The 14174-nt window shown below is 24.3% G+C and overlaps 1 protein-coding gene across 1 annotated transcript in view; it reads left to right on the forward strand.

The window, feature by feature from the left end:
* The window catches only part of LOC132922079 (uncharacterized), a 191503-nt gene that overhangs the window by 109484 nt on the left and 67845 nt on the right, over positions 1–14174 (forward strand). The window contains exon 3 of the mRNA XM_060985408.1: positions 10984–11107. Within this exon, the coding sequence (XP_060841391.1) occupies positions 10984–11107 (124 nt within the window). The remainder of the gene's footprint in view (positions 1–10983; positions 11108–14174) is intronic.

Genomic DNA, 14174 nt, shown 5'->3' on the forward strand with positions numbered 1-14174 from the left:
TGATTCTGCTTAAAACAGTAATAAACACTATATACCTTATGCTTTTATGTTTTGATGTTAAATTTCAATTAGTGTAACGTATTTCACTACATTCGTATAATATTTTCTTTTACGAAAAAAAAAATGTATTCTTTCAATCACAATTTTGAGGTATTTTTATTCTTACCAAGACAATTGGGATTTTTTTTACTGTAAATATACATATATGATATGTATATATGCGTGCATGTGTACTGTACTTTTCTGCATGTTCTCCGGTTGAGTGAACCCATCAGCATGATGTTTGTTGACATTTTGTTTCGTGATTTCCTTTTGTTTGAATCTTTGAAATGGATTCGGTAAAAAGACACTTTCTTGGTTTCTATAATGACGTACTGTGCAATACAAAAACAACAATATAATTTATCTGTTAAGCTGGAAATAAAATAAATTACGTTAATTGAATATGATACATTTATTTACATATTAAACTTCAGATGGTTTTATTTTGCTTTTAATTTAATCTGTTCAACCATACTGGTTTTAAAATTTAAAATTGAATTGTTTGTTATAATTTAATCAATAAATAAATTGGTCGTGTTTTTTTTTTGTGGCTATTTAAGCCTTATTAATTTCAGTATATTCCCTGGTTCTTGTAGTTCTGTTATATTCTTTGGTTGTAATTGTTATAAAAATGTAAACTATAATATTTTATGATAACTTATAATTGTTGATAATTTTTTTGCCATCTATATAATATATGCAATATGGGATGTAAGCTCCTCCCGCCCCATACAAAATTCCTGACTACGACATTGTTTTTATATATATTTTATAATATGTTTAAATAATGTTAAATAATATTGTTGAAATAAATGGTGCTAACACTACTAAAATAAAATAAAAAAATTGTATCGATTACTTGCTTCAAGCATTTACGTTCGATCATATTACATAAATTAATTAGAGAGATATTATTTTAGTTAAATAATGAAAATACCACGTTATAATTTTATAATGCTTGTTGATTTGAAAATGTTAAATAAAATTAAAAAATTGTCAGCGGCATAAACCAATAGTAGGAAATTTATTAAGGCGTAATAAATTAAATTATGAATTTTAATGTTATAATACATATTTTAATATTTAATTTATTTATTATAATATTGTTTTATAGTAGAAAGAAGATTTAACAATTAAAATAATAACAGTTTTCATAATGAAGGATTATAGGGGTCGTTATTTATTTCATAAGGTTAGAAATATGTACTGATTTCTATTAAACAGTTAAGAATCTAATTGTTATTGTTGCAGGCTGTTGAGTTATTGAAACAAATGATTGAATGTGCAGTTGTGAAAAATTTTAATTTCTATAAACTGATAATAATTATTACAGACATTTTTTATACGCTTGGTGCAATATCGTAGGTTTATGCAAGTCATATTAAAATGTCTCATGACTATAAATTGCTTTTCAAAAATACATTTTTCTAATATAAAACTAACGACTCAGTAACTAATGACAACATTGAAAACCACAACAAGCAACTACTAACTTATTAAAAAATAATTTATTAATTTAAAATTGCTTTCTATTTTCTATTTTGCGTTTTATCATATTCGTAAAAGGTTTTTTTTAAATTAATCTTTATTTTTATTTATTTTTTGATGGATTGTAACCATTAGAACTATACCTATTTATAACTTGTGTAGTATACAATTTTGTTGTTATTTTAAAAACGATAGTGTTTTTATTTATTTTTTACTTCTTGGCGGAGTGAAAAGTTTTTTAAGTTAATTTAATATAATATTTTACTCAAAAAATATACAAAAATTGAATTTTTCTGAAAAACTGAATTCGTCTTTATTTTATTACCATAATTATTTTAAACATACTATGTTGTATTATTTATCGAAAAAGTATAAATATTTTTTCTCTATAATATTATACTATTACAAATATGTAAAAACGATTTTCTTTTATACAAGTACATTGCTTTCTCTGTATTTAAATTTAGCATTATTATTTTTAATTATTGTTAGTAATCAAAGAAAATTGTATAAATAGAATTCCTGGATTTACTTTATCAATAGGTCTACACATTTTTATATATTATTTATATTTATTTTTTACTACTGAAGTTGATTTGATAAATTTAATTGTAGGTATATGAATATTGTTTTAAATGAATTTGTTCTTTAATACTTTTAACACTATACGATTTAAATCATAATGAATTGTTTAGATATTATTCATTACTTGTTTATTGCAGCTTTAATTTATATAAGTTATGGTTTTGATGCTATTTGCTCAGTAGTATCATGTGCATACTAATGTCAAAATAATATTGTTTATATAGTTTTGCATACTACTATTATAATATTATCAAGTTAAACATAAATAACCTATTCCCGCATGCATTATCAAAATATTATTATTTTATAGTTTATGCATATAGACATGGTAAAAACAGTTCTATGGTATTTTGTGAAATCATAGTATAACTATTGTTCATATATTACAATATAAAGTTACATTTCTTACCCCCTCCCCTCAATAATATAATGAGATAAAGTTTAGTGAGATAATTTTTAATAAATAATACTTAAAAAACATAACCGTACGCGTTATAAATAATAAATCATTGAAGTTTGGACTCAAACAGAATTAAGTAATTATGGTCAACAACATGTTATATATATCACGTTTCATAACTGATATTTTAATAATTATAAATATTGTGTATAACAAAAGAACACTACAAGTCTAATAAAAAAAAAATATGTTTCCTTTATAATAAACGTATTATGAGTTTTTAGGTTGGGAATTAATTGAAATCTTCTTTTATATAATATTATGTAAGACAAGTGAAGGTGCTTGAAGTATGCCTCAAAGTACGCGATCTACTTTCACATATTATACAAATATCTAAACTTAAAATTTAAAATTTTTTTTTTTTGGTAAAAACTCTTTTAAAAATATGAATGAGATAAACATTATTGCACTGCATATATTATAATATTTATATTTGATATTTGTATAAGGAACGGAAATTCCTTTTTTCCTCGTCAATATTTAATATCGTTATTCTTCGCACGGATTACAGTTTATTGTTATAAAGGGCGAAGAAAAATAAAAATAATAACGAAAAACAAAGAGAGCAAAATTGAAAACAAACGGTGTGACCGACAGAAAACGGTATTTGATCGTGTTTAGCAAACATGTCGATTACGGGAAAAACTAAGATTATCCGATTTCAACCTCTTGCTGTAATTCTCGCGAACCAATTGAAAACAAACAAACCACCGCCACTAGTTTGTGTACACCACGTTAACCTCCGTACACCTTCCCGCCAAACAGCCATTCGTCCAACTGCTTACCCTTCGCATTGGCTGTTGCATCGACGTAAAGTCATATAATTCCCAATTGTATATAATGGTCTGTCCAAATGGGGTTTTTTTTCCATGGCTGGGATTTGTTTCAGCCCACTAAAGTCCTGAAGTGTGTAAATATATACTAACAGTGAACGCGAAGGGATTGTTATTTCTATTCGGTTCACCGTGCGCTAGCTGCGCTACTCTGAATCACCATAGCCGCCCCGGGAAATTCATGAAAATGAATTGCATTTTTCGTTGGCAGAAAAATAAAAACAAAAATAATAAAAAATAATCCCGTGGCCAACTAAAATCGGATTAAACTTTCGGAATATTTTTCACCTCACCGCATTAATCGTGTTTTTATTATTTAACGTTTAAAACGAAGTCGAGTTAAATATTAATTGTAGACCGTAAAGATTACTTAGTTTTACGATTAAACGTCTTATTGTATGTATTGTGGATCACACAATTAATTCAATAGTAAAATTACGTTGTCATGGTATTATATAGATCGGTAATTTCGTCAAACCACTATCGTGTGTGTATTCCTTTTTGTATCCATCAAACCTTAATGATTAATAATATAATTATTATCATCATTTTAATGTACTGTATATCCGACCTAAAACACTAGGTACCAATTTAAATTTGATATATTAATTGATATATTGTTATAATATGATGTAATTATAATTAATTTAATTGTAGGCCATTACATTTATTCTACGTATAATATAAAATGTAAATTAGTCATACTATAGGCATTATATAATATTATAATTATATGAAAATTGTGGTTCGTACACAACTCTACCAAACGCATTGTTCTATTGAATTGATAATAAATTTTTCAGCATTCCAAAGGGACAAACAATTTGTTTCTGGGCTTAGAAATCTTACGGATCGTCGAAAAAGATTAGGTCGAACTAGATAAAAGGAAAGAACAGTGCAATCGGGAATAATTTGACAGAATTGGCCTACAGCTAGAAAACGCAAACTTCTTATGCCTTTTGTTGGTTCTACACAGTATTACTACCAATGTTGTTAGAACAAGCAATTTAGAAAAGAGGTGAAGGGTAGGATTAAATCCAAAGAAGACCGAATTTTGTTTTTGGACAATAAACTGATAGTTTTTTTATGCTTAACGAACAACACATTTCTCATACGAAAATATATGTTATTGCTTGGTTTGATATAATAATATACCGTTTGACAATATCCATTCGGTAATTTATGACAAACGATAAATATTTGTCTGTGTTTTATTGATGTAATAGTATATTATTCCCGGTATATCGAATTGTTCCTTTTGCCTTTGAGAAAAAAAGATTTTCTCTTTTAGTAAATTCCAAATTATTGCTACATAAAATAATATTAACAAAATATAGTTGCACAATAATAAATTATTATTAATTTTTACAATAACGTTATTTTTTATACTTTTCGTAGTTTTTAAAATAATTCCAATAGTATATGACAATATTAAACTGAGCGCATTTTTGGTGCACGCAATTCATATAAATTAAAATTATTATACACTTAAAATATATATCTATAGCCGGAGCCATTATAGAATTCGTCGAGTTTTATTTTGACAGATAAGATTATTCATCCTTAATTAAAACTTTAATAAAATATGACGACTTTAAAATTAATTGAATAAAACATTTACCACTATAATACACAACACTTTAAAAAAGGATTATTTTAATTCAGTAAGCCAAATAAACATTGTTAATTCGGTGTGCATCAAAGTTTACAAAATTCAAATTAACTTGATGAATTGGAAATTATTTTTTCTAGTGCAAACCTTGTTCCGTTAATTAATTTTTAAATATTTATGTCTAGCCAATATTAATTTTAAAACTAATTTTAATTTTTTAAATCAACAAATTATTTTTTATATACATAAAGTACGAAGAAAATATTTTATACAGTAATATTGAAATCTTATAAATTATGATTATTATTTATCAAACTAAGGCAGGATTGTGAGTCAGTAAAAAGTTCTAAATCGAAATTTTATTTTAAAAGCCACTTACTGCACATAAATTAAATTAAAATGCACATCTTTAATGGTTGAAACCAATTTCAAGTTTTTTAAAGTTTTATAAGAGTTGAACATTTAAAGTTCATAAAAATCCTTTGACGAATTCAATTGATCTATGAATATTAGATAGAGCTGTTTAATTAAAAAAATATTTTAATCAATCACACATTGTTCTATTTAACATAAATAAAATTTAATGTTCCTATTAATACACGTTTTTACTAACCAATTAGGTACATGTATTTAAATTTTCTATCCACACGATTATTATACTTCGACGAGATTGTTTTTGTAAAGTATATATACATAATTAATATTCATAAATGTATGGATTAGAATATTTTAGAATACAGAATATTATTATAAATGATAATGTTTAAAAAACAGTCTCGATGAAATATAATCTGCAAGGTGAAAACTAATAAGAAACTACTCTGAACTTGGAATTGTAACAGTTTGATAATTTTTATTTTTATATGTGAACATAGAAGTTGAAGTTAATCAGTTAATATATATTTAAGTTTTCTATGTACAATAACTATATATGAGCTTTGTTTAATATAATTAGATTGAATTTATGAAAGGTCTAATATTTCACGATATTCTTTTAGTATACACGTCATATCGTGTTAATAAAAAGTTTTTATTTAAACATTAGAATATACAATATGTTATAGTATACTTAAATAAAATAACATACAGTGTAATCATTATATATAATAAATATTTTTAGCACCACGTATTGATATATTTTTGAACTATTTAATGAATTACAACTTTAATAAAATAAATAATTTCTTTCAATATTATTAGAATATTTTAATTTTTTTAATGTATTTAAAAATAATTATATCATAGCAATAATATAATTTCTAACTATAATTATATATTTGTATACAAAAATACTTAAAAATTGTTTATTACTTGATTATTGTTTTATTATAATCTTAAAAAAGTTACTGTAGTTTTAAAATTCACATTATTGAAACTTTATAAAAGAAACAAAAAATAAATAAAAGATTAAAAAATTTAAAAATGTCAAGGCAATAGTGGGAAATTAGTATTCGTTATGAATGAACAGATATTGACAACCCAAACTCGGTTCTAAAGTTCATTAAAAATATAATTGTAATTCTAAGAGTAGATGTTGAATAAATTAAACACTATATGATATACTATTTTTACGTATGTAGACCACTTTAAATAATACAGTGAGGCTCTACTGAAATGAAAAAAAAATAGAAATTAATTTATCGATGTATTTTTCTTGATATATTTATTTATTATCTTCAAACATTCATACAGTATATATACAAATATACATCTATACAAATACAATCACAATAAATTATAACTATTAATCTTTATTTTTAATCGCATGGTCTACTTTTATACCAACACAATGCGATTATTAATGTATTTTTTTAAATTTATTAAATATTATTAAATAAATGAACCAATATTATAGTATTAAATATTAAGTAATAATCATAACAATGTGATTATATTTAATTAAATATTAATAAAATAATTGTGAAATTTATGAATCTGGTATTGATATTCAATTTATTTTGGTTGTTTTCTTTTCGACCCAGCTTAAGCTTTGACAAACAATCTTAACTTGTCAGGTTTGCTCAGTCGTTAGTTTACGTATGGTTTAAGATCAACAATGACGTTAACAAATAAATCGAAATCATATTTTCTTTTTGTAGCAAATTGGAAATGAAAATCGTTAAAGAACAAAATAAAAATAGTATAATGTATACCATCATAAATATAATGCTTTAGCTAATGTACTACTAACTAAGTTACAATATTTAATGTACTTTTTTTTCAAACACTATGATTAGGTAAATTAGTTATTTTATAATAAGAATATTAAAAAGTTTGTCATTGGGTACCACTCTGCTATATAAAACATATCGAGTGTGTTACAGTAATGTATATATTAAATTTGAATTTAATTATATTTGATATATCATTGTATATGAAAAAGGACATTTCACGTTATGTTTCTAATATTGTAGTTAGATAAATATACTATAGTAAAAGTAAAATGACTTATTTTATTATTAGTATTACAGTTGTAGATTTATTTAATTTTTGCCTAATTTGCGTTAAATTTATAATTATTATTGTATGTATGAAATATAATAATATACATTGGGTTTTATGTTCACGCGAAATAAATATTTGAATCATAATAAAATAATGAATATTATTTTTTGTGATTGTTTCGAATGTTTAAACATGACTATGAAAACAACTTATGCAAGATATTGTATTGATTGTTTGAGCTTTTAAAGCTTAAACCGAGCAAATTGTCTATAGAAATTATATTAAAAAAATGAAGTTAGAAATTTATTTTTCTATAGTTAGCTTAAAAAGAGTCAACATATTTTAAAAATCATACTATGTGTAGGAAATGATAAAATATTTAGTGAAAATTTCAAGTATTCACGATTATTCAGTCTTTCTTGAATTTTAATGAATAATAAAAATCGTTTGAGGATAAATTGTTTTATGAAACATTTTTTCAACTAGTTATCGTGTATAGGTTACACCCAACAAATAAAATACCATAGTAAAATCAATACATCCATTGTTCTACTCAGAATCTAAAATAAAACCACTAACACCATAACTTGTAACTTAATATTTTATTGTGTTGCAAATATTTGTTTAATATTGCAATACTAGTGTTATAATAAACGTTAGAATGAATTATCAACTTACTAATTATGCTAATGGTTTTTTTTTATTAAGCACGTTTAGTTTTAGATTAAATACAATACATTTTTCTTTTCAAAAACTCTATCATAAAATTTAAAAAAAAGTTTATTTTTTCATGTAATACCATTACAAATTTAAAAGTGTGATGTAGTTAATATTTAAGGTATTATATACTCGTGAAATATTTTATAATAATTAATTATTGAGAATGTGTAAATGGAAAAAAAACAGAATCTGATAAATATTATTTTTTCATTGCACTTATAAGGTTCATCTTTTAATTTAATGAAAAAATACCCCTAGCACACAGTTTATATAACCAGCCAAATGACATACTCTAAAATCTAAACTATAACCCACACAATGTTTGGAGTATTTACATATATACAGGGCCGTAACTGGCACTGGCAAGAGGGAATTTTCCAGGGGCGCAATTTTACGAAAGGCACAATTTCATTGAGTAGCATTCTCAACTCGAATATGATATTTAAAAAAAAATTTGTCGTTTATTTTTAGCATAATCGCATATTGGAAACCACGCTAGGGTATTTATTTATATAGCACTGGCTTTTTTAGTTTGTTATTATTATTCAGCTATAATACACGATTAAACAATTTTTATAGTTAATAATAAAATAAAGATATACTTGTTCTACAATCAACAGAGCGCTTTATTTTTTAAATAATGAGCATTTTATATTTTTATGGTAGTAAAAAAAAAAATTGGATGAGGGGGCGCATATTTGGTACTCTGCCAGGGGCGCTATTAGGTCTTGTTTCGTCTCTGAATACATTACGTACCTACATGTAAAATTAACTTTGTAAATATCATATTTACGTACTATTAAATATTAATAATCATATTCATGCATAGGATACTATAAAAACAAAACAGAATTTGAAAAGATGATTTCTTACATTTTAAAGAATCTTCTTTTAAAATGTTCTCTATAAAAAATGAAAACAAACATAAAAACATTTAATACAATATATTACATTAATATTGATTTAAAATACTAGGAGAGCTTAATAAATATTGGATGTGATGTGTTGTCGTTTTATACAGTTGAAAATAAATATTAAATATTGAACAATGTTTATTTTTGATGTCATCGACAAGCTGGTATTATATTTAATATACAGTTGTGTACCTTTAGGTATTATTACATACTGTTTTTGCTTGTTTACTAACATTATAATACTTTTATATTCAAATTCAAATTGTTATAAATATTGAAATTATTCCAATTACATCTAATATATTTGTTGTTAATAAACGTGTACTCAAAATGAATCATATAGTAGAACTCTAATTAAAAAAGGCTAACTCAACAGAATTGAATTAATTTATTAATGCAATATAGACGATTGGAATTTAAAGTGATTATTATAATTAATGCGTTTTGATAATAATACATATGTATCCGATTTTTAGCTTTACACTATAAAGTCTAGTTACTTATCTTGATTAAATGGATGTTTAAAATTTTTAAAATGCTTGTATTTTTATTTTGTATTATATAGATAGCTATCTTTTAGGCCAAGCTAATGTCAATCGATAATGAATTGGAAATTTAATATTGTTTGATTCAATATGGGATATTAATAAAAAAAAATTGTTTTTTGTACAATTTCTATATTTATAAAATACGCGTATATGTTACGGTGAATGATGTAAACGTGGTAAATGATATAATTTATCTAAAAATTGGTAAATATTGTAAATGTAGACATTCGCCGGTTATTAAGTTCAATTACTAATTTAGTTAGAAAATTATGTTCAATTCATTTATATATCGGTGTGAACAACATTCAATAAGTGTTAAGTTCAAGTCCAGTGTTAAGTGTATACACAACAAAGCTTCATGTATTAAAAATAGCATGGCGAAAGTAGGTAGACGAGCGAAACCCCAACAAGTGAAGCGATAACCCACGTAATAATATGAAATTGTTTATTGGTTTATTAGTTAGTATATTCACTTAGATTATGGCGAGTTTTAAGATAAGAAAATAACTCTACACTAAGCTGTAAGACAATAAGGAATAGCAAGGCTTCAATTGATGTAACCATAAAACTGGTTATAACACTAAAAAAAAAATAATAATTTTGTAAGAAAAATCAACTAAGTAATAAAACAATCAATGTTTATTTGAGATTTATCATCATGATCGTTGACCACTAATTTTTATAAATGAAGTTAATGGCCGGTGAAAGATGTACATTTGAATTTAAAACGTGTTTTTTTACCACATTTAGCTATATGATTGAATCATTTACCAATAAATAATTTACCAATATTGTTGTCAACCACCGTAACATAATATACATTACAAATTTATAAATATAATGTATATGCAAAATCGTAATAACTATATAAAATTTAAATTCAATATCTTCATTTACTGTAGTTTTACCTTGTATAGAATAAATAAATATAGGTGACTCTATAAATTCATTAAAAAAAAAAAAAACAAAAAAACATGAAACTTTAAAAAAAGTTGTCTTTTAACTCTGTCCTTCACTTTAATTATCTCAGAACTTTACATCTGATAATCTGGTTTATTTAGGTACTTAAATAAAATAAGTGAACACTTATAAAAATTATGTATTAGGTAAACATTTTATGTTAATGCACCACTTTATTTAGTTGACCGTTAAAGACATTATTAGTAACTTTTCAAACAGTAATAATAATAATTACAAATATAAACATTTGATAAGTTATAATCTGCAGATAACAACACAGTGCACAATATGTCATATGTCAATACTCGTTATAATTATTCATATTATGACATTATTTTTTATGAAGTAATTAATTAACAATATTTATCATTTTCAGATTTTCGATCGTTGTCATGCAAATACATACGGTATACTAGTGACTGGGATTTGGACTTGGCCAAAGAAGATATCGGTGTTGATTCGGACGTTTACTTCACACAATCGTTTGTGGCCAAAATGAGGTAAGATTTATTAAGATTAAAAGCAAAATAATTAGTTTAGACTAATAATGATATTTGCTTGGCTATGCATTTCTATTAAATGACAAAAAAAATGCACTTGTTTATTCTTAAATTTCTATACTTTTATTGTTATACATTTTTATTTTCAAAACGTTATCAAACTTTATTATTATAGCTGATAATATTAATTTTATTAAGTTTAAACGTAATTATCGCAATTTCCAGCATAAAATATTGACATTATATAGAAACTATTGTACAGTGGGTAGATCATAAATTAAAATTATCCAAATAAACTACATGTCGAGTTGATGGTAACTAATTTCTCACCGGGTAATGGGTCGCATCCAACAACCACAAATCAACACTACGTCGGAGGGGGAGAGGAAACACAAATTTTATCACGTATCTAAACTTTCCCTCTTCCTTCTAGACCTTAGTGGATTTGGACCCAAGTTACAGTGTATCCTAAGCGTAGATACAATCGTCAAAGTTTCTCTATAAAGTGTGTCCATAGGAATTTCCTTGGTACTATAAACATTAGGACTGTGGTTAACTTCCAGGGCTCCGCTGGATTTTGTTTTAAAGCTTTTGAACTATTGTAATTTTATTGAATACATTGACTTGAAATAAACAAAATACAATTTCTGAAATATTTTCACTGTGTAAATGCGATGGAATTGAGGTTTTAAACCTGACTTTGAAATCGACATGGAGTTAAACAAGTATATATAATATATTCTGGTTCTTTTTTGTTCTTTATTGAAACTCTAAACAATACTGAGAAGCTGGGAATATATATATAGTGATTGAAAGAACTTTTCTTAGTAATTTTGAATTCAGCTTCAATATTTTATAAGTAATATGTTTCTAACAGTAAAATGCCTCTGCTTTTAAAATACAATAATTTTAATGGTAATATAATATATTGGGTTAAGTATAAAGTAGTTTTCGAAAAAAACATATATCATAAAGTTACAAGAAAATAACATACCTTAATTGTTTGTTTTGTTAAGTGTTTGGTATTAAAACATAAATCTATACCATTAAACTTACTATCAAATATTTAGGTACATTATTTAATTTAAAATAAAACTTAAATAATTTTATTTGTTGTTATATTAGTAGTTTTTTGTCGAAATAATTGGGAAAAACTAAAAAAAAAAAAAAATTTAAAACGGGAATTTTTTATACAAAACCCGTGTTTTATAGAAATGAATAACGGTCAAGTTATAATATTGTATGAAATATTATAATTATTAATTACTATTTTGTTTAAGATATGACATCATTGACATCTACCGTATAAGTAATATAAAAACAATTACAAATATCATTATTAAAATAAAATATTACGAATTCTTAGAAATTAGGCAGATTAATTCTTAGGCAGATTTTCTTTGTTTTCCATCATATACAATGATGATATACTTATTATTCAATTCAAATTTAGTACATCTATGACACCGACTTACTCAATGATGATGAGATAAACAATAGGTACACCTACTATATATTATACAGCAAAATGTACAGACTAAAGTTAGGGGTTTAAGTAACCCAGAGAGTTTTAATTAAATAGCTGTAATATTTGAATATGACTAAATATCGAATAGAAAAATAAATTAAATAAACTTTACTTTAGTATAGAAAAATAGATTCATAACGGAAAATCGACCAAACAGAATCATATATTTTATAGTCAAAATCTCCACTATAAATCTATTATTTCCATGTTATGATTTATATATTGTTTTTCGCTATAATGTCTAATAACGACCACAAGGATTCTGTGTTCCCGGCATATACTTTTAAAATGAAAGAACAAACGAAATTCATTTATATATAACGGTTGTAAATTTGAAATCCATTACTTGTAATAAATAATCATTTTCGGCCATAATCATATTACGGGACACGGTTGTCTCTACTTTAATATAATGATTATTCATGGTTACACTATTTATAGCTATCTGAAATCCAAGTAGGTATATATATTATATATTGATAATTTTATATTCTGAGTGGAGCGCTAAATGTATTAGTTTTTCAATGATGTACCTATATTTTTTTAATAATATTTTTTTATGGTTAAAGACATTTTTTTATAGATGAATACTAATTTTGATCTATTTTATGATTTAAAAAATATTTGACTTGAAGTTTTTTACAAATACACGATAATATTTAAAAAATATTTTTACAACCTATATGTGTACCTCTACCATATTACTAATATAAAAACATAAAATATCCGACTCTGTTAAGAATCATTTTCCGCATACAATTGTGTATAAGTAACAATGAATTCAAATTTAACAGATTCATTACAATGATAGAGTGACCCACTCAATAAAAAGGTACACTCTACAATTTTTTTACAGTAAAACGATTTTAGTCGTTTTTAAATATATATATTTATTTTGTGCAAGACCATTATATAAATTATTATTATTATTATTATTTTATCATTTATTAATAGGACGCCATACCCGCATGTGTTGGCTCTGTCTTACTAACGTATACATCATAAAAAATTTTCGTTCAGCAGAATCCTTTGTATGATGTTAGCTTTAATATTAGAATAAATTTACCTAATATAAAATTTAAAGGTAAAAATATTATCTAGACAATGACATAATATGCTTTTATTGATATTATTATTTTAAAATGAATTATAGCTATGTAAAATATTACAACTTTAAAATATTCATAACTCACTTTAAAATTATAATATCAATAAAATTATATGTCATTATCTAGATAATATTCTTACCTTTAAATTTGATTTTAGGTAAATTTATTCTAATATTAAAGCTAACATCACAAAATAGATTCTGCTGAACGAAAATTTGTTATGATGTACGTTAATAAGACAGAGACAACAAATGCGGGTATGGCGTCCTCTTAAGTGAATTGTTTACTTTTATTATTGTATTTATTATTATCTCTTTATTATTATTGTAATACTACTCAAAAATTACATCATTCTTGTAATCGAAATGCAACATTTTTTGATCAACTATACAAATTATCTTAAAAAAACATTTTTTGCATTCTTTTCCGA

The sequence above is a fragment of the Rhopalosiphum padi genome, chromosome 1, assembly GCF_020882245.1.
Source record: "Rhopalosiphum padi isolate XX-2018 chromosome 1, ASM2088224v1, whole genome shotgun sequence".
NCBI classification, from domain to species: Eukaryota; Metazoa; Arthropoda; class Insecta; order Hemiptera; family Aphididae; genus Rhopalosiphum; species Rhopalosiphum padi.